The 23179-nt window shown below is 41.9% G+C and overlaps 1 protein-coding gene across 1 annotated transcript in view; it reads right to left on the reverse strand.

Moving 5' to 3' along the window:
- Positions 1–23179, reverse strand: part of LOC143299145 (cGMP-dependent 3',5'-cyclic phosphodiesterase-like) — a 181379-nt gene that overhangs the window by 55776 nt on the left and 102424 nt on the right. The window contains exons 2-10 of the mRNA XM_076612274.1: positions 22265–22354; positions 21137–21222; positions 18951–19045; positions 17549–17604; positions 14654–14719; positions 13686–13767; positions 10387–10439; positions 4299–4373; positions 2030–2071 (exon numbers count right to left, since the gene is read on the reverse strand). Coding sequence (XP_076468389.1) covers positions 2030–2071; positions 4299–4373; positions 10387–10439; positions 13686–13767; positions 14654–14719; positions 17549–17604; positions 18951–19045; positions 21137–21222; positions 22265–22354 — 645 coding nt within the window. The remainder of the gene's footprint in view (positions 1–2029; positions 2072–4298; positions 4374–10386; positions 10440–13685; positions 13768–14653; positions 14720–17548; positions 17605–18950; positions 19046–21136; positions 21223–22264; positions 22355–23179) is intronic.

Consider the following 23179-nt stretch of genomic DNA (forward strand, 5'->3'; position numbering starts at 1 on the left):
TTTTGATAAAAAGATGTTGACAGCTTTTATTAAGCTCCCTCATAGGTGGCTGAACTTTTTTTGCTCCCCTCCTTTCTCCTCTCCCCTCCCCCCTCTCTCTCTCTCTCTGTCTCCCTCTCCCTCATGCAAACACTCACACACACACAAACACACACACTTGCAAATACATTAGCACACACACACACACAAACACTTACATGAAGGTTCCAAGGATGTGTCCATCCATATGCAATACACTAAACCATATTATCTGCTTATAGAAAAAAGAAATAATAATAATCATAATAATGATAATAATATTTTTTCAAAAAGACTTGAACAATTTTCCTCACATCTCCAACTACCCCTTCAAATCACACCCCAAAACTGCCCCTGCTTGTGTCAGATCAAACAGCTAACACAACAAATCAGGTAGATATAAAAGGTATGCATGTATGCACAAGCTTCTACATGTGTTTTTCTTTCTTTAGTTAAACGTTTTTTCACTGCATGATATTAGACAGGAGAAGGGGGTGGGGGCAGTAGTATATGTGGGGGGGAGTGAGGGGGGGTGGTGGCGATGGGAAGGTGGATGTGGGACGACTGATACAGGAAAAGAGACACAAAAAATAGCAGAGGTTAATAAGAACTACAAAAGACTGAACTGAGAGTAAACTATAACTTGAACATTCCTATACCAGGTTGTATTATGTGGTTGTGTATGTGTGCACGCGGGTGTGTGTGTGCATGCGTGTGTGCATGAATGAATGAATGAATGAATGAGACTAGACAGAGAGAATGAAAGGGAGGGGAGGTGGGGGGGGGGGGGAGACAGACAGACAGAGACAGAGAGGGAGAACGTGTGCATGCATGCGTGTGCATATGTGTGTGTGTGTGTGTGTGTGTGTGTGTGTGTGTGTGTAAGGAAAGAGAATGAGTAAGTGTCCATGTATCAATATGTGCATATTTGTGTGAGTGTGTGTGTGTGTGTGTGTGTGCGCGCGCGCACGCATCTGCATATCTGCTGCAAGTGTGTATGTGTGATTATGCGTGCATGCACACACTCACACTGCGTTCAATCATCCATACCACTTTAATCAACATTTCTATGATCACCATCATATTCCTCATTCTGACAAAAGTACACCACACAGTGCATGCCAAATTAAAGTGGTTCCATGCTGAGCCAGCTGGCACTTTCCCAGCATGCTTTCCCCATTACATCATAACGAATGAACAAAGCATCCCCTCATCACAGTAATGGAAGCCAGTGATCAATATCAGTGCCATCAAATTCCCACCCCTACTATCCTTTTCCTGGGGAGAAAGGATTTCTCTAAAGAAAACGCCACACATAGCAAGCTTGTCTCTATTCATTTCACATGACTGCTGATGTAACTGGAATTGACATCAGCATTAAAACTTTTTTCTTTTTCGAGTGGGGTGCGAGACGGCACGGGAGGGGTGTCAGCTCCTCTTTTCCTGTCAACAACTGGCTTTCTCTTTTCTGCCTGGAACGTCCTTGGGATTAGCGATGGTGGTGCACACGTCTCAGAGAGTAAGAGCGATACCTTCGCCTGACTGCTGCTTATTCCGGCCCTTGTGTCTGACCAGCTGCCCTCCCCCACCCCCTCCCCAAACCTCTCCCTCCCCCCTCTGCCTAGCAGGCTTATTCTGAAGACTTGATCCTGGATCTTGCACATGACAGCTTTTTCCTTTTTTCAGCTTCTTTTTTCTTTTTTTTCCAGACAGCAAAAGTATCCGCTGGGTGCCCCATCTGAACTGCTGAGTGCCTGTGAATGACAGGGGGGTGTGAGGGGGTGCAGGGGGGAGGGGAGTGTGTGGGGGTGTTGAGCTGAGTGCAGACAGCAAGAGACAGACTGAGATATAACTGACCAAACTGAATCCTCTGTGGGTTGAGCACCTGGCCACCAAGGACAGACCTTTTCACGGTGATTCCCATGACATGGTGCACACCACAATCACACACTCAAAGAGAAAACAACAAAACAACAAAAGGCAGAAGAAAATAAATGTGCACAAAGCTCACCGGAAATCGAACTTCCTCTGGCAATACTGTGTTTCCCACCACCTGAAACAATGCATGCATGATAAATAACCTTTTTTACTCTTGTTTTTCGCAATCTCTCTAACACATAAAAACATGCAAATCATCACATAAATTTTTAATCTGAGGTCTTGCAGGCAAGTCACAATCCCACACCATGATTGGCAGTCATCAGCTTATGGCTGACAAGCGAAGTCTTTTGGAAACAAAGTCTTGTCCAATGGTAAGATTTGGGTTGCTGATAACATCATGATGATTAGTTTTACAGCTTGGTTCAGTTTTATATTGACTTCACCATCATATCAGTTCAATATATTTTGCAAGTGTGTAAGCAAGAAAAGTATGTGTGTGCATGCATATGGGTGGGTGCATGTATGAGTGTGTGTGTGTGGTGTGTGTGTGTGTGTGTGTGTGTGTGTGTGTGTGTGTGTGTGTGTGTGTGTGTGTGTGTGTGTGTGCGCGTGCATGCCTGCGTGCATGCCTGTGTGCACACGCATACATGCATATGTGTGCGTATGTGTGGAGGAGGGGCTGGTGGTGGGGTGAAGTGTCGGTGTGCACGCTTTTTCTTTCTCATTTTTCTTTTCACATGCAGCGAGCAGTTTCCCAAGAATGAATATCAATGAAGACAACAATGGTTCCAGTCAATCCCTCAAAGGCCTGTCAGATAAAAATGAATCTAAATAATCCCTCTATGATCAATCAAATGAGAATCATTCCAGATGATCCCTCCATAGATGGCCCGTCTGGGATCAATCATTTAAGAAAGATACTTCAGTGACAGATAACAGCAACTCTATAAGATCCTTAATTGTCTTTTAGCTATGAAATGATTCCAGCTAATTCCCCAATTAATGGTCTATTATACAACAATGATTCTGGATAATCCCTCTGTCACTTTTTATCGGTCACTCCACAGGTAAAACTCCATAGGTGATGGGAATGAAAACAGTTGTTACTCATAAAAAGAGTGTGTGTTTGTGTGTTGTGTGTGTGTGTGTGTGTGTGAGACACAGAGAGAGTAAGAGAGAGAGAGAATGTGTGTGTGTGTTGAGTGAATGAGTGTGTGTATGTTGAGTGTGTGTGTGTGCACATGTATCTGTGAGTGTGTGTGTATGTATCTGTGTATATATACATGTGTGTGTGTGCGAGCGCACACACATGTGCATGTATGTGTGTGTTGTGTCTGTGTGCACACATGCATGCAAGTGCTTGCATATCTGCCTGTCTGCATACGCCGTGCAATCCGAGCGAGACTGCATGCGCAGCCACACACACACACACACGCCCTGCTCGCCCCACCCTGCCACCCCACCCCAGAGCACGGCTGTGTACAGTGCAAGCGTGTGGGACACGGACACGAATCAATAGGCAACACTGCAAAAGACACACAAACTATGCAGAAATCAATAGGCTTGAGAATCTCAAAACGGCCATGGCAGTGGAGCGATAAAATGCCACCACCACCACCACTATCCTCCTTTCCCCTCCTCCTCCTGCCCCATCCCCTTCTTCAGTCCCACACCCACCCCAGTGCCCAACTCTGGAGCCCACATAACCCCAGCCCACCCCAGCCCGCCCAAGCTCCCTCTCCCCTCCCAACTCGTCTGCTGGTCCCATCTGTCTTGTGCAGGGCTGGACAAGACAGTGCTATTGATTCGGCCCTCACACGCAGCTCCACCCCACCCCGCACATTTCTCCACACTGCCGCTCTCACACCACCCTACATACACACTCACACCACCTATAGTACATACACATACACACCACCCTACATACACATTCACACCACCCTTCACACACACACCACCCTTCACACACACCACCCACCACACACACACATACACTAACACCACCCTACACACACACACCACCCTACACTCACACACACACACCACCCTCCCCACACACACACACCACCCTACACACACACCACCCACCACACACACACACATACACTAACACCACCCTACACACACACACACACACACCACCCTACACTCACACACACACACCACCCTACACACACACCACCCACCACACACACACACACACACACACCACCCTACACACACACACACACACCACCCTACCCACACACACACATACACTAACACCACCCTACACACACACACACACACCACCCTACACTCACACACACACACCACCCTACCCACACACACACACATACACTAACACCACCCTACACACACACACACACACCACCCTACCCACACACACACCACCCTACCTGGGAGATCAATTCCAGCGTCTCTGGCACCACCAGCAGCAGGAAGCCGCTTCCTGAAAATGTCTGCTCCCGCAGCTGGAGAAAAGAACACCAACAACAGGGCATGACACGTCAAATCTTACAGGGCATGGCATGTCAGGTCAGTTCAGGTCAGTTCAGTTCTGTTTCTCAAGGAGGCATCACAGCATTCAAACAAATCCAGTTTTGCTACACCACCTCTGCTAAACAGACACCTGACTAGTCAGGCCTTGAGAAAAAAACAAAAACTACGTATCATAAACAAATAAATGGATAAATCATAAGATTATTGGATAAATAAATTGGAATAAATAAATCAATCAATCTAAAAATGAAAAAAAATATAAAAAAGTAAGCAAATAAAGAAATAAATGAAATGTAAAGAAAAAAATGGACACACAAACACACACACACACACATACATACACACACAAACGCGCACAACAGATATCGGACTAATGTCAGATACATCTTACAGGGCATGACACGTCAGATACATCTCGCAGGGTATGACACGTCAGTACAGGGCATGACACGTCAGATACATCTTACAGGGCATGACACGTCAGATACATCTTACAGGGCATGACACGTCAGATACATCTCGCAGGGTATGACACGTCAGTACAGGGCATGACACGTCAGATACATCTTACAGGGCATGACATGTCAGTAGAGGGCATGAAACATCAGATACAACTTACAGGCACATCAGACACATCTTACAGGGCATGACACGTCAGATACATCTTACAGGGCATGACACGTCAGTACAAGGCATGACACGTCAGATACATCTTACAGGGCATGACACGTCAGATACATCTTACAGGGCATGACATGTCAGTAGAGGGCATGACACATCAGATACAACTTACAGGCACATCAGACACATCTTACAGGGCATGACACGTCAGATACATCTTACAGGGCATGACACGTCAGTACAAGGCATGACACGTCAGATACATCTTACAGGGCATGACACGTCAGATACATCTTACAGGGCATGACATGTCAGTAGAGGGCATGACACATCAGATACAACTTACAGGCACATCAGACACATCTTACAGGGCATGACACGTCAGATACATCTTACAGGGCATGACATGTCAGTACAAGGCATGACACGTCAGATACATCTTACAGGGCATGACACGTCAGATACATCTTACAGGGCATGACACGTCAGTACAGGGCATGACACATCAGATACATCTTACAGGGCATGACATGTCAGATACATCTTACAGGGCATGACACGTCAGATACATCTTACAGGGCATGACACATCAGATGCATTCAGATACATCTTACAGGGCATGACAGGTCAGATACATCTTACAGGGCATAATACGTCAGTAAAGTGCATGACACATCAGATACATCTTACAGGGCATGACACGTCAGATACATCTTACAGGGCATGACACCTAGTACAGGGCATGATACATCAGTAAAGGGTATGACACGTCAGATACATCTTACAGGGCATGACACATAGTACAGGGCATGATACATCAGTAAAGGGTATGACATGTCAGACACATCTTACAGGGCATGACACGTCAGATACATCTTACAGGGCATGACACATCAGATGCATTCAGATACATCTTACAGGGCATGACACGTCAGATACATCTTACAGGGCATGACACGTCAGTACAGGGCATGACACGTCAGATACATCTTACAGGGCATGACACGTCAGATACATCTTACAGGGCATGACACGTCAGTAAAGGGCATGACACGTCAGATACATCTTACAGGGCATGACACGTCAGTACAGGGCATGACACGTGAGATACATCTTACAGGGCATGACATGCCCAATACATCCAAGCAGTGTTATCACAGAGATGAAAAAGTCCAGGCAAGGATGGACAGTTTACACACAGAGGTGTCATTCAAGAACTGGAAACTTGAAATGCAGTGATCAACATATCGAAACCATGCACACAATGTCAGAAAAAGAACTGAAAATTAGACATAGATGAACACATCACACCCAAGCATACAGTGTAATAAACAAACTGAAAATCAGACACTGATGAATACATCTTGCCCAAACATACAGTGTAATAAACGAACTGAAAATCAGACATAGATCAATACAGCACACCCAAGTACACAGTGTTATGAAAGAACTGAAAACTTCGGGTGGATGAATGCATAATGACTAAATACACAGTGTGATAAAAGAACTGACACATCCAGGCATGGACACATCCTATGCCCAGTATAATAAAAGAAGTTGAGCAAAACATCTGCCAAAGATGAAAAACAAAGAAAACAGCAACAACAAAAACAGAATGAATAAATACAATCCTACTGTTACAGAAAAAAGCATTTATAATTATATCCTTGAAAACAAATCTGCAGCCTACCTTTTGAATTTTCCAATCCTATCTTTGTTATCTGTTCTTTCTTAGCTTTTACATGATGCTAAAAACTGATCTCGTCCACAAGAACAGTTGTTTTTTATTCGTAAAAAAAACCCCAACAACTCTACTGACACATAAGAACTTTAATATCATTCACCAATATTATTCAAGAAGAGAAATTTCCTTAGTGGGGTGGTCAAGTTGACAGGAGGTGGGGAGAGTGAGAGAACAGGATCACTACTAAAAGCTTCTTTATTTTATGAAAAATAAGTCAATAAAACAAGTCAATAGGTGAGTTAACGGCAAATACATAACCCTGTGACTGTGATGAGAGTCTTCCGTTATATTGCTCCCCCACTATCATTTGCCTCTTTTATCAATCTGTTATTTCCTTCACCCTCTCATGACATTTCTTTGTTTCTGGTTTTTGTTTGTATGTCGCTTCTTTTTCAGGGGGAGGAGGGGGGTATTTATTCCTCAGTTTTTGTTGCTGTTTTAGGTGGAGGGATGGGGTGTGGGGATTGGGGGGAGGGTGCTCTCTTTCTCGTGTTCTAATGGGGCTATATACTGGAAACAACATCCCAAGCACTGAAAACGAATGGATGCAAAAAACTGCTCTTCACTCTCCCTCCCTCCACAGAACCCAGACGGTACAACACACAGTGGAGGCAGGAGACAGGACAGGCACTATCTGCACTAAGAAGGGGTCGGCAGGGAGTATACGTTTGCAAAGAAGGGCTTCAGCCTTCTTCGTCTCGCTCTGTGATCTGTGTGGGGGGTGGAGGAAGAAGAAGAGTGTGTGTGTGTGTGTGTGTGTGTGTGTGTGTGTGTGTGTGTGTGTGTGTGTGTGTGTGTGTGTGTGTGTGTGTGTGTGTGTGTGTGTGTGTGTGTGACCATGTGTGTGGAGTGTGCATGCACATGCATGAGTGCATGCATGTGCACAAATGTGTGTAAGCTTGCTCACAAGTGTGTGTGTGTGTGTGTGTCTGTGTGCACTGCCTCCCTTCGTTATTGATTTGTCTCCCACCCTCTCTGTGGTCCCCTGGCTCTGATTTACTGTCCATAAATTATTCCCCTGTGAAGCGAGGTCTAATGAAGATGAGAGCCGCATGATCTCGGCTGTTGTTTATAATGGTGGGGGGAAGAGGCCTCCCCTCCTCCTGGGCACTTAGTTCACTCCCCTTACCACCCTTCCCCTCTTCTTCCCTCCCCTTTATCGCTCCCCCTCACTCTCTACCCTTCCTCTCACCCCCTATCAGTACTGGATGTCTCTCCCATCAGCTGCGACGCTGGTGACTTAGCTCTTGCTTAAATAATGCAGATTCAGCCGTCCTCACTGTCTGCCACCCTTCCTACCGTATCTCTCCCTCTCTCACTTCTCCCCCTTTTCTTTTTTTTTTGTCTCTGCCATGCGATTTTAACTACCCCCACCATCTGCATTCTCTGCTTTGCATCTGGATGTTAACAAAAGTTTCTAAAAAAAAAAAACCAACTATCCAGCAATTTGTAGGAAAAAAAACACCCAAAAGAAGAATTTCTATTAAAAAAAAAAAAAAAAAAAAAAAAGAAACAAGAGAGGCAAGGCCGTCAAGACTCACTTGTGATGCACTTAAAAAAAAAAAAATCTAATCGTTAAAATGTGTTCTTTAATTGTTATTATAAAGCTTTGGGTTAAAAGAAAAAGAAAAAAAAAACCCGGCAGATTCGAACCCGCATGTTCGGGTGAGAAGAAACTGTCTTACCTGTTACACTATCGTGGCTCCTTAGCTGATGATCAAAAATATAATATTTAAACATGCTTTTTTAAAGGGCGATAAATCAATTGCAGTATTCACAGTGAGAACACTGTTTAAATCATATTATTCTGGTGTATCTTGGGCATTCAAAAAATCTTTAAGGGCAATTAAAAATTCTTTTTAAGTCCGCAGTAAAGGAGACGTGGCTATCGCCGCAATCACACTGCAACATTTAACCGTTTTCTCTGGATCTAGATAGATGAACAAGTTTAGTTACACCTAGTTGACATGGCCAATTCAATTTCTCTTTTATGTTCATTCTAGTTTTATAGTTTTAAAGTTGATATGGAAATTGAGTATTTTGTTAAACTAATAACATGAAGAGCCAAGTACAAGTACTTCTAAATGTCGTATGAAGTGAAAAGAACTTCATTTTGAGAAAAGTCAAGACTGGAAATTTATACGTTTCATCAATTCAAGGGGATTACCTCTCATGGTTTATTATTTTTAACTGTGAATTCCGACTGATTCTGTGGATATTTTTATGGCAGTTTGGGGCATAATCCAGTAAGTGATGAGGCGTTCACAAATCTTTCTCTGAATAAATGTTTAACGGTCTCCTTCTCCAACTTTCCATCACATGTTATCGTGTATTGTCGATTGAATTTCAGATTGAACGAGCAGGTCAACAACTTGAAACAAAATGGCGTCGTTCGCATTCATGAAGAATATGAGCACGCGCTTTGAATATGTATAAACATGTGTACGCAACTGATTTTTGCCCATGACCTTCAGGACTCAGCTAATAGATCTATAAAGTCCACTTGTCATACTGATTTTAGTATTTTCCGAAAAAGACCACTTGGGCGAATGAACATAGTGAAATCCCTGTACACTGAGAGTTAAACACACAAGCTTTTTATGTATTGAGTATAATTTCAAAATGTAATGTTTAAGATGAGAAAGATCAGTTTAAAGCAAATTAAGCCCCCTAGCATTAATTACAGATTAATTTCCCTTCTTTACTATCTGCACCAAAGACATGCAAAATAAATATAACTTCCATACTTAGCAAAAGAAGTTCCTGTTTGAACAAAAAATGATAAATATGACTGCTCTTGTTGTTGTGTCAGAATATCAGATCAAAGTGCCAAGTTTAGAGAATAAAAAAAAATATAAACAGTAAATTCAGTTTGCATATAATTTGGCTTCTTTTTTCAATTTTTTGTGCCCATCCTGGAGGTGCAATATTGTTTTAAACAAGATGACTGGAAAGAACTGAATTTTTCCTATTTTTATGCCAAATTTGGTGTCAACTGACAAAGTATTTGCAGAGAAAATGGCAATGTTAAAGTTTACCACAGACACACAGACACTGTTTGACACTGTGTTGTCCACATGCTGTTGGCAATGTTAAGCAAAAAAGCAAAACAAACAACAACAACAACAATAACATAAAACAAAACAAAAAAACAAAATACACCAAAACAAAAACACCACAAAACACAGAGAAAGAGAAAAAAACATTGAAGACAAGAGACACAGGAGGCAGAAAAATAAACACACACACACACACAAATAAAAGAACACCCAGAGAAGACACCTGCAGAGAGTGGCATTCCTGATGCAGGGAAGACCAGCAGGCAACAGGAAGGAGGCAGGGAACAGAGGCAGCTTGCACCCTCCTTACCCAGGGATCAACCCTCTCTCAAGGGTGGAAGCCAGCACAGATCCATTAAGTTACCGGACGTGCCCCAAGAGAAAGCCACATACACTTGGCAACCGCTGCGGCCTAATCTCTTCCCTGCACCTTCTGCCCTCCCTCCATCCCCAGACACCACGGTGATTTGCCTCAGCCGTCACAAAGTCGTGTGCATTTACACACACACACACACACACACACTCACACACACAGACATGTATACAGAAACATCCACTTACATAGCGAATCACTTTCAGTTCCAAACTAGCTGCATCTTGGTCATGCAAGTCTCCTGAAAAAAGAAAAAGACAAATTACTTCTTCTTTTTTTTCCTACATCACTTTACCTTTTTTCTTTTTCTTTTTTGCATTGACTTGAGAGTGGTTTTGGTCTGCCACATACTGTCTCACACACACGCACTCACACACACACACTCACATACGCACAGTACAAGTACAGAAACACATAGACAAGCACACATATTTACTTCTTGTCCCTCCATCCCATTCCCAGCCTTTGTTTCTTTCTTTCTTTTTTTTTTTTTTTTCCTTTCTTGCTTCTTTCTCCTTTTCATTCTGTTGTGTCTTTTTCTTTCTTTCCTTCCATCATTTCTTTCCTTTCTATCCTTCATTCCTTCACTTCTGTTCTTTCTTTTCATAATTTTTAAACTATGATTTCATTTACAGTGAAAAGACAATTTCAAGCACACACACACACACACACACACACACACACACACACACACACACACACACACACACACACCGAAAACCCAACAAACAGGGTAATAAACAACCAACATAAAACAACAAAACAACAACAAAAAGAAAATGAATAACTTTCTCTGACACCTAACCACCTCCCATAATTAAAACCATCACCGGGAAGCCTGTGCACTCAGCCTAAAGAACAGCAGAAAATGGGGGGGGGGGGGGGGGGGGGGGGAAGAGAGAAAGGCAGATAATGGATAAAAAGAGAAAGGCAGTCAGGGAAAAAAAGAGAAGGGAAGAAAAAAGGAAGGAGAGAACAAAGAAACATAATGGAGGAAAGAAAAAAGGGAAAGAAAGAGAGAGAGAAAGAGTAAGAGAATGAATGAATAAAGAAGAAACCAAAGAAATTTTTTTAAAAAAGGGCAAGAAAAGACATAGAAAGCAGGAAAAAACAAAGGAAGAAAGAAAACAGGAAAAAACTAACCAAAAAAGACAACAACAACAACAAAAAAAAAAAGAAAAAAAAAGAGAAGAAGACAGTTACAAAAGAAAGAAAGAAAGAAAATGTATCTGCTTAATTAAAATTAGCGTCATTTCATTTGGTGTTGAACCCTTCTCCTCCACAGCAAACAGGCTGGTGGTGGTCACACAGCTAATCGCACAGTGAAGAAAATAGAAACAACAACAAAAAAACAAAAAGCATTAAAAGTAAAATAAGATTAAATTAAAAACAGCAATCAATTTTTTTTTTTTTTTTTTTTTTTTTTAAAGAAAAGATTTCTCTTGAGTGGAAAAGAAATTAATAAGAAAAAACCCACCCTAGATTGTACCGAACAGCACAATATTTCTAACCCAGGCCTTTTAATCCTCCTGTTTCGGCCAAAGCCAGTTAGTGCCTTACAGCACATATATTACCCCCACCTCCCACACCACCCCTACCACTACTATCACTCCCCCTCTTCCCTTCCCACCCCCTCCACAATTCCACTGCCTCCCCTCCCTCCTCAACCCTAAGAGACAATTAGCTTGCAAACGATTTCCTTTCTCCCCCTCTCTCTCTTTTGAGGAAAGGCTCCTTTCTTCTTGGAGGTCAAGTTCTCACCTTCACACCAACACCCCTTCCTCCTGCTCACACACACACACACACACACACACACAAGCTCACACATGTACACACTCTCTCTATCTCTCACACACACAATTTCCTTGCTCTCTTTTTTCAAGGGAATTTGTTGATAACACGTGTACCTGTGTTTATGACAATAAATTCTGATCATTTGAATAGATTAGAGTCAAAACAAAATGACTCCCTGACCTACTTTAGTTTGTCTCCAAAGTGTGCCACCGCAACCCTCCCAATTTTTTGAGGGAAAGTCTGCCTCCACTCTTAAGAAGTTAGAATCAATAAGCAACAATTCACCAATCTAGGTGACAGTATTCATATATTTGCAAACATGCTCCAACACACAAACATACATACATGAAAATATGCACACTGATAACTACAAGTATGAAGAAAGGAAAAGAAACAAAGATCATACGTAAAGACAAAGTATGCATATCTTGTTAAGTTACACACCTCACCCACTCCACACACATTCCCACACCATCAAAATTTTTGTCATTAACTTACACAAACAAATGAGTAACAAGAAAGACTCTCTGTAAATGTATCAAAGCTCATAAGAGACACAGACTGATTCTGGAGTATGTAGCTTTTCAGTCGACATTGTGACACGCACATGTACACACACATTGCATGCAGCCTGTCTTCACAACATTATGTTTGTGAGAGAGAGAGAGAGAGAGAGAGAGAGGGAGGAGGGGGGGGGGTTGCACGCATATACATGGGTTTGTGTGTGTGGGTGTTTATAACCCGTTTTCATAAAGCACCTAGAGTTCTATTAATAAAATAGACACGATATAAATTCACAAGATCATTATCATAATTAAAAACACACTTTTTTCCAATTGTTGAACTTAGGTCTGTTTTTTTTATTGGAAGAAAGGAGGGGGGGGGGTGTCAGGTTCGTTCCCTCCTACAGAGAGTTCAGCACAAGTGCAAGAAGAAGCTGACAACTGGGCAAAAGAGACACCACACCACCATCAGTGTCACAGGCTTTCATGCAGCACACTCAGTGAACAGTGCACACAAGTGCTGCTAAAGCTGGAATGCACAAGGATGGTGCTCCCAGCAGTACCCTTCTCTCCCAATAGAGGGACTCATGTCCTTCATGTAATGCAAGTCATGCAGTGCTCACCGCTCACTGACAAGGGTACAGTGTTCAGCACAAAATGCTATTTCACATATTTTCTGGGTAGGATACTGACACTGCCAGTTGTGCATTCAATGGGAAGTTCAACAGAACACAACAGCTGGCTGCTGAAGAAAGTGCCTGTATGGGGGAGGGAAAATACTGAGACACAGATTCTGCGACATTCTTGAATTTCGTTGCACCCATCCAACTACCCAACCATCCCTTCTGACAATTTCACTGTGTTTCTATTCATTTCACTGTGGCATGACCCACAAATTCATCAATTCTAGAGTTTTGGTTTTGTGTCAAAATCCCATAGCATGCAAATTATTATCGTTTTTAAATATATAAATGTCTATTTTTGTGCACAATTAGCATACAAAGGAAGAAGATTATCTGTCTATTAATCTCCAGAATCTCATTCCTTCCCACTAGTTCAAATGGACATTCTCTGCCACCCCCATCCACCTCATGAAAATTCAAGAAAAAATCAACAGCCACAGATCTGTAAACTGTGTAAACAAATACAATGATGACCCTGATGAATGTAACAGGACTGTGACAACATACCGCATAATCTCATTAATGATTCCAGTTGATCTGTTCCGGTCTCCAACCGCGTCTGCTGTACTGCTGTGTAAGCCAAGGAAACCTGGAAGCAATCCATCAACCATGGGAACAGAACGCATTCTCAAACAATAAAAAGAGGCCTGCAAACTGCACACTTTGATCTCATATCAATCAACCTCATGACTGCTGGTGGCGAGTATGCCTGTCAGTGAAGGACTGTCACATCACTGAGATGTAGGACACAGCTTACAGGTCAGGATGTCAGTGAAGGGCTGTCACATCACTGAGATGTAGGACACAGCTTACAGGTCAGGATATCAGTGAAGGGCTGTCACATCACTGAGATGTAGGACAGAGCTTACAGGTCAGGATGTCAGTGAAGGGCTGTCACATCACTGAGATGCAGGACAGAGCTTACAGGTCAGGATGTCAGTGAAGGGCTGTCACATCACTGAGATGTAGGACACACCTTACAGGTCAGGATGTCAGTGAAGGGCTGTCACATCACTGAGATGCAGGACAGAGCTTACAGGTCAGGATGTCAGTGAAGAGCTGTCACATCACTGAGATGTAGGACACAGCTTACAGGTCAGGATGTCAGTGAAGGGCTGTCACATCACTGAGATGCAGGACACAGCTTACCGGTCATGATGTCAGTGAAGGGCTGACAAATCAATGTGACCACTGATCAGAACACAAAAGGAAATTGTCTTCCTAACACAAACAGCAGTTACTGCCCTTCACACTCCAACCACACTGATGTCTCTTCACCAAGGCTCAGCAGTCAAGGGTTAAATGAGGGAAAGTGAATCATCAGGTTTAACAGTCATCCTTGGTGAACAGAACAGGTTTTATCAAGTGATTTCATATATCCCCCTTAAATTGTTAAAACTGCACCACAAGCACACATAGTACGAATAATAGAAGCAAGATGAAAAGACTCCATTTTTACATACTTATACACTAACCTGTTTTTGCAGAAATGCCAGACACTTCTCTTCTTCTATTGACAGACCATCAGACCTGACAGATGCCTGTTCAGAAAAGAAATCAACAGTTAATGGTTATCTTATAAAAGATCAGGCATGATCAACAAAATCCATAACTTACAGTAGTGATACACTAACAGTCAATCTCAGTTTCTAAGGTTGAAACACAATATCCCCAATACTATTTTTAATCTAAAACCTTATTTAAATAATTGACCTGTTTTTTTGTGTTATTTGTTTGTTTTTCAAATTTGAGGACCTTATGAGCTTGTCCAAAGAAAACTCTCTGACATTTCACTACATACATTTTGTTTTTAGTTGCTGGATTTTTTTTGGTTGGTGTTGTTGTTTTTTGTTTTTTGTTTTTGTTTTTGTTTCGGGCGGTTTTTGTGTATGTGTGTTTTTACAAATTGCTCCCATTTCTGTGTGTTTATACAATACTGAAATTCTACTGACATTTTTTTCTGATGATGCACACAAACCATCACAGTCATTCCTACTTTTTTTTTTCCGGTAAAAAACACAGGTGCAAAACTGCTCCCTTGACTGTCGACACTATGACTATGACTATTTGCAGGTTAAGATGATTCATTATTTCTATGCAGACCCTGCAATTTCAGTGAGCATTAAAAACACTAATGACCACACACAGACACATGTATATATTATGCATACGAGGACTTATCAATTAATTCTGAGATATGAAATAACTTTACAAGTGACAAAAGAAATGATTATGTCATGATAATAACCACATTCATCATAGTACTCACAAAGATTTTAAAGAACTTCCAGCAGTTGAATTCTGAACTGCAAGGTAAAATGTATGGCCAAGGTGTCTGTGCTTCTCCTGCTAACATCGAACTGAGAAGACGTGATTTTCATGCTATGATTATCTTAAAAAAAAAAAATCAAAAAAAAATCATACTTCCAGAAGAATGCCAGTCTCCTTCCAGGGCCACAGTTTTCAGTTGGTACTAAGAATTTCAGCTCAGAAGACGGACACTCGAAGATGACAACCATACTGGCCATCTAGTAACAGCACTTACCAAGAGGATAAAGTAACCATGGCAAAGTCATTGATCAAGGATGATCCCAGAACAACACACCAGGAGGTAAAGCAGGAACTGGGCAATTCACTGGGATGCCTGACTACAGTTCTGCATGATCAGTTTGGCGTCAACAAGCACTGCCTCCGCTGGGTCCTTACCAATTTAACCAAAGAGCTCAAGAGGTTTAGAATGGTGTACCAATATGCCGAAGAGATTCAATGGAGGATGTTCAAACTGAGTGTGGGAAATCTTGACTGGTGACAGAACGTAACCAGCAACAGTCAGCTGTATGGGTTTTCCCCAGCGAGGACCCACCTGGAAAGTTCAAGAGATCAAGGAGTGCCGACAAACAAGTGGTGGCATGTTTATTCTCTAAATCTGGCCATGCAGCCATGGTATCTCTTGAAGGAAAGGAAATCAGTGACCCCCAACTCATATATTAACCATTGCCTGACCAAGTCTTTGAGAAATGGTGTGAGCACCACCAACCCATGGATAGCCACAGCTTGCTGCTCCATGACAACGCCAGCACTCACACTGCAGCAGCAGCTCCTGACGTTCTGGCTGAAATGAATGTGAAATTGATCACTCATCCACCCTACTTGCCAGACCTGGCCGGCCTTCTGTGGCTGGTTTACGTTCCCTTTCGTCCAGAAGCAGTCACTGGGGAAGAACTTCCAGACCTCTGAAGATGCCAGAGCTCTGTCTAAGGGCATTATCTTCACCATAGCCCAGTCACTGTGGTTGGGTGTTTTTGACAAGTGGATGACCCAGTGCACCTGAGCTGGTGGAGGGCAGCTGGGGGAGGGCACTTACAGAAACTGGACTTGTCTGCTTGCCGGTGTGTGTTCATAGACAGCAACATCTCAGAACTTATTTTACGGCCCATCATTCAACCATGCACACACACACAAACACACCTATTCTCACATCTCTCCCAATCACAATGCCTTCCAGGTCCAATCATAATAATGTTTTCCAATCAAATAAGAACACACAAAAATATTCATATACAATGACATACACTCACACACATACACATACACACACACAGACACACATGCACACAAACCCTGAAAGTTCGTCAGTTTAGTTTCAGTTCTGGTTTGGCCAACACAAAATGCCAGAGAAAGAGACAGAAGAGGCAGACACAGTGAATGAGCAAGTATGAACACAAATGAGTTTTTGCTTTTCACTTCATGGTCTTTCTCACTGGAACCCCCCATAGGCAGAGAATGGAATGACACGATATGCAATCAATAGTGACAAACTGATAAAATCATTAACCAAAACATGCACTGCTGCTGGGATATGGGAACCAGAGGTAGAGAGGGAGGAAGGGAAAGAAATGAAAGAAAACAAAATGGAGGAAAAAGAGAGAAAGAAAGAGAAAGGGGAGAAGACAGAGTAAGGTATAAAGGGAAAAATGGGAAGGGATGGAGGAAGGAAGATGGAAAGAAAGAAAGTAAGAAAGAAAGAAAGAGAGAGAAAAAACCACAATGTCATGCACAGTATCACACAAGATAATATGAGTAAGGCAAGTGGGAGAGTGGGGGAGGTGGAAGGGTTATCTGGCTGTACATTTGTCTCATGACAACACTACAAGACTAGGCTTACGAGTCGACATTTGTACACATCAACAGACAGATTGGACAGACATTTTCATGGGAAGACCAGACAGATGGTAAAGAGCTCTCGCTCCCTCTCCTTCACTCTCTCAGCTGTACGCACACACACACACACACACATATACACACACACACACACATACATGCACATACACACACACACTGAGTCTGATTCAAAAGCTTCTGATACTTACTAAAATTAAAACTACACAACCGTCACCCTGTCTTGATGAAACCGGAATAAGAAGAACTGAAACAAAAAGAGGCAAGAATAAAACAATAGCCAGACAGCAAGTTAACAGATTGGTGTCAATTCACTAAACAGAATTACAGGAGAAACAGTGACCACAACAAACCACCTCACACCATAACTCCCCTGTCATAAATTTTACCATTCAACAGCCTCAAACTATGCAAATCCCCACCCCCTCTCCCCAAGCTCCCTCATATCCCCTCGTCCTCTTCCCCGTTGGATTTTACACCTGGGGCATACTGACCCCATGGGTCATTTGGAACAAGTTCAGATCAACCCCCGCCTCCCCTCCCCCAATCCACCTCCCCCCCCACCCCCCCTTCTAGTTGGAAATTACCCCATTTCAACAGGTGTAGTGGGTGTAGAGATGGAGCCGACAGATGGGCAGGCCTCAACTGCCAAGTGGAAAGGGGAGTAGGTTGGGAAGAGGGGGACTGGGGGGGCGGGAGGAGGGATGGTAAAGTAAAATCGAGCTAAGTGGCGAAGAGAAGCAGTTCTGGCAAGACCAGACCAAGGTGGTGGGGAGGCTGTTCCAGGCTAGTCTCCAGGCAGTTAATCTGGACTAGCTAGATATTGACCCAGGGGTAAAAAACCAACACGGGTACAAACTGCCCGTCACACCAGTGAACGCTGATACAAAATAGGCAAATCTTATAATGCAGACACTTCAGTATACCTGTACAATATAGTTTATAATTTATAAACATCTAAATGCCTCAACACATGATTCTTTTTTTCAAATGGAGTTTGGATACTCTACCATGACCTGACTGAAGAGAATATTACAGGTTGACCCTTCTTTTGAGCTGCACTCAATTTTGACACTATTTAACCCCTTGGCAGCAGAACTATGATGAAATGCAATGAGTTGTGACATGAATTTTAAGTCCATGAACAATTTCTTGTGTATTCTCTTGTGTACCTGATTTTTTTTTTTTCTGAATAAGAGTAATGCTGTCCCGAGCAAAAGGAACACAAATAAAGAATGCTGACTGACATGCTGACGTGCAGCCTAAAAAATGTTCTCAGGCAACAGCCCTTCACTGACCAGCACATTTGTCATCAACAGTCCTGAGGTTTAAAAAACTTTTGCAAACGTCTTCCCTCTCCACTGACGTAAGAATTTTGTTTGCCAAAAAGTAGAACAGAACCTTGCAACACATTACGACATGACTACATAGATATGTAGCATATTTTTTATATAACTAAAATAATTTTGGACCAGGACTGAAACAACAGCACTGGCACTGCACAACAGCTTCTTTTTATTGCAGTTTTTTTTTTTCCAAACTGCAGACAGTCTGGCACAGCGATGCCCACAGCTGAGAGTCAGTCGACCTTACCTTTGTCAGTTTCGGATGGATGGAGGAGATCTATGACTGGGTCAGGTTCAGGAGGGACAGAGCATATGTGACATGAGTTCCGGCGGCGTGCATCCCTGCAATGTACAGCAGTTTGCATCATCCTTCTTTCTTACATTTAACACCACCAATACACAGCAACAGTACACCTCCACTCACGAAACTAATGACTTAACTCACTCAGTACGGCTAGTCCTCTCTTCTCCTCTACACAGACCCTTCAGATGTCCAGTGGGTGTCTGAATGACCCAACCTTTAGCTTCCGTCGTCAGAATTGTGGTATTCTTTGTCAACATTCACCTCTTCAGTATAAGAGCCTTCTGCTTGCAATATTTTGATGATGGTAGTTGGCGTGAAACGCTGTTAACGTCGTCTCTTTCGCCATTCGTATGGAGAGAGTTAAAAGTGAACACAAATGCTTTCTGCTAGGGCCTACAGTTGCACCTGTGCATTCCTGTATCATAAACAAAACATGTCATTGATTTTTTTCTACTTTTCAAGCTTGTGTTTTTTGTATTTTGTCACTTTGGTGTATGTTGATTGGAGTATGAAATGTGTTTCCATGTCTTGTCTTTTCCCATGTACCCCTTGTGGTTTATTTTCAAACAAATTCTTCTTGTCTTGTCTTGCTAATATCTTTGTCTTTGGAAAATAATGGTTCTTTCATTCACTTGAACGAGTTCTGTACATGGAAAAATAAAGGTTCTTTAATTCATTTGAAAGAATTCTGTTAAGTAGTTTACATGTTGCACAAACACACATATGTATACACTATATATACACACCTCTACACAAACACACACGTATCCAAAATATTAAATCATTAAAAATCGTCACATACATGTGTGCATACACAAATACACACACATGTATGCGCTCAGCATATATACTCAGGCCACATTTCCCATATCCAGCTCATTATAATATACTGCCACCCACCAAAATGGCTAACCCTTTTTGAAAAGAACCAATGTTCACACATGTCACATGACTTAACATGACCTTCACCTTTTGTGGAACAGGAACCATACAAGTCTGAGGAACAGAACACATACCAATAATATATATCACTTTTGTCAGGAAGGGGGAGGTGCTTCTTGTTTGTCTTTTTTTTTTTTTTCCTAATCAGAAACAAGCACAAATGTTTACTTAAGTTTCATTCTTGAACCAAAGTTGATGTCAAACTGATCACTAATACTTTTAAAAAATTTTTAAAAAAGAAAAAGAAATTATTCACGGATTCAAACCCTATTAAAACAAGTCCAAAGCTCTGCAAATAAATGCTGTTATTGTATTGTATTGTAATCACTTTTTTGTCATAACAGATTTCTCTGTGTGAAATTCGGGCTGCTCTCCCCAGGGAGAGTGTGTCATTACAATGAGAGTGCCAACCCCCTTTTTTTTCCTGCCTGCAGTTTCATTTGTTTTCCTATTGAAGTGGATTTTTCCACTTAATTTTGCCAGGGACAACCCTTTTGTTGCCCTGGGTTTATTTAACAAGCGTTAAGTGCATGCTGCACACAGGACCCCGATTTATTGTCTCATCCCAATGACTAGCGTCCAGACCACCACTCAAGGTCTAGTGGAAGGGGGAGAAAATACTGGCGACTGTGGGATTCGAACAAGTGCACTCAGATTCTCTCGCTTCCTACGCGGACACGTTACTACTAGCCCTACACTCCACAAGCAAGACATACATGTACACACATACACCACTGCTGTATACTGGAGTGATGGCATAGAGGTAACGTGTCCACCTAGGTTCGAATCATGGCTCAGCCGCCGATACTTTCTCCCCTTCCACTCGACCTTAAAGGTGGTCAGGACGCTAGTCATTCACATGAGATGATAAACTGAGGTCCCGTGTGCAGGATGCACTTAGCGCATACAAAAGAACCCATGGCAACAAAAGGGTTGTTCCTGGCAAAATTGTGTAGGAAAATCCACTCCGATAGGAAAAACAAATAAAACTGAACACACGAAAAAATACAAAAAAATGGGTGCGCTCTCAGTGTAGCGACGCGCTCTCCCTGGGGAGAGCAGCCTGAATTTCACACAGAGAAATCTGTTGTGACAAAAAAAGAGAAATACAAACACAAATATTGTGACCCCTTTCTAATGAATAATTCATAAGCAATGAAAGCATAAACTAAAGAAAGAAAGCATACCGTAGAATACCATGGTTTGGTAAAACTAGACTGTCTGCTTGTAACTCTTGTGTGACTTGGTCTTTCAAAAACACCACCACCCGTTTCTGCAACAACAAATATCATGTGCATTTTTCTGACTCTCTCTCTCTCTCTCTAACACAAGACACGCATCACACATACAGCACACACACGCACACACACTTGCAAGTGTGCATGTACACATGTGAGTACACGTACACACACACACACACACACACACACACACAATTACACGAGGACACACACAACATGTATGGATGTATGCACACACATATAAGTGTGCACACAAACACACACACACCTGCACAAATGTACACATACACAGACACACATGCCTGCAGACTTAAATACATGTGTGTGCACAACGAACACACACACAAATGTACACACACACTCACTCACAAACACACACATAATATCAGTCAACAGTTAATCTAAATGCTAAATTACATTTGCTTGAAAAGCAGCAGCAATGACCCATGTAACTTGGAACTGACCAGATAAGAATTTAGATGGACAGGTCAATCTACATGTATACATGTGTGAGGAAAGAATTTAGACAGGCGGGTCAGTTGACATAATGTTGAAAACAAATATGAAAAAAAATTATATGTTATAAATTATAATAAAGCATGATTGTTTACATGCAAGCATGCTTGTTTGCATTGAGCACAGAGAGAGTGAGAGAGAGAGAGAGAGAGAGAGGGAAAGAGAGTGTGTGTATGTGTGAGTGTAATACATGCATGAGCTCATGCAAGTGTGCATGCGTGCACATACGCATGCATGCACACGAATGTTTATCACATGCACAACTGCTTTTAAGCACTGATTTGTCTGTGTAATGTTATTTAGGAAATTTTCTTCCTAAAATTACGTTTATCTAACATACTTATCGTGACCCACTAGTAGGTTACCTACTTCCGGGAGGTTATCAGCTGTAGCTACTTTCGTTTTCTCCGCAAAGGCTGATAGTAGTTTGCACACGACAAGAATGTCAGACCCCTGCTGGAGTCTGCACTAGTGGGTCATGGTTAAGTATGTGTTGTTAAACATACAATATATATGTATGTATATATATGAATTCATTAAAACAAATTTGAAACTTACCACTCCTGGAAGACATTGTGTGACCGTGTTGTGAATGGCCTCTCTTAATTCTGGCAAATTACTTGCATCCAGGATGGGAGCAAAGGCATCCTGAAACACACAACACTCCCAGTCTCACCTCACCATTTTGTGTTCACAAATCATGGTAAAAACATAAAGAAAGAACAAAAAAAACCCACATGATTTCTTCTTTAACAACAACAACAACATATATATCACAAATACATTTTTTTTTCTCTTAGACTGGACAATATCTACCAATGTGCTCTGACTTACAGATGTAAGAAATGTGGAGAAATTTACTAATTATGTGATGACTGTTTCAGCATCCTGGAGTCACACTACTCCTGATGTGGAATAAATCTATCACTGTCTCAAACAAGTTCAAATTCAAGTTATTCCCCACACACTGCCCAGTGCTGCAGCTGATGCAACTTTCAGGTAGTACTTAACAGTAAGTGCTACAACTTACAACTTCTACTACAAAACTAGTTAACTACTGCTGCATGTGAAGCCATGCATTCACTCAAGAAATAACTTCTGAAATAGACTGATTGACTGGCTGTCTGCTGTCAGTCAGAGATTTTGAAATTCAACAGTATACAGCACAAGACTCACTGACACAGAATGAGAGGAAGCAAGCATTCCCAATCTCGTGGTGTTTTTTTTGTTTTTGTTTTTTGTGTGGGGTTTTTTGGTTGTTTTTTTTTTACTGCGAATAATATATATCTCATATTATTTTTCTACTGATACATGTCATGATGCATATATATATTATACTTTTTTTTTTATAGAATGTGTGTGTGTGTGTGTGTGTGTGTGTGTGTGTGTGTGTGTGTGTGCTATATTACACAGTGTTTATATTAATAATTAATTATAACATACAGGCATACTATCATATAATGTGTAGAAGAC

Source organism: Babylonia areolata, chromosome 24 (assembly GCF_041734735.1).
Source record: "Babylonia areolata isolate BAREFJ2019XMU chromosome 24, ASM4173473v1, whole genome shotgun sequence".
NCBI lineage: Eukaryota > Metazoa > Mollusca > Gastropoda > Neogastropoda > Buccinidae > Babylonia > Babylonia areolata.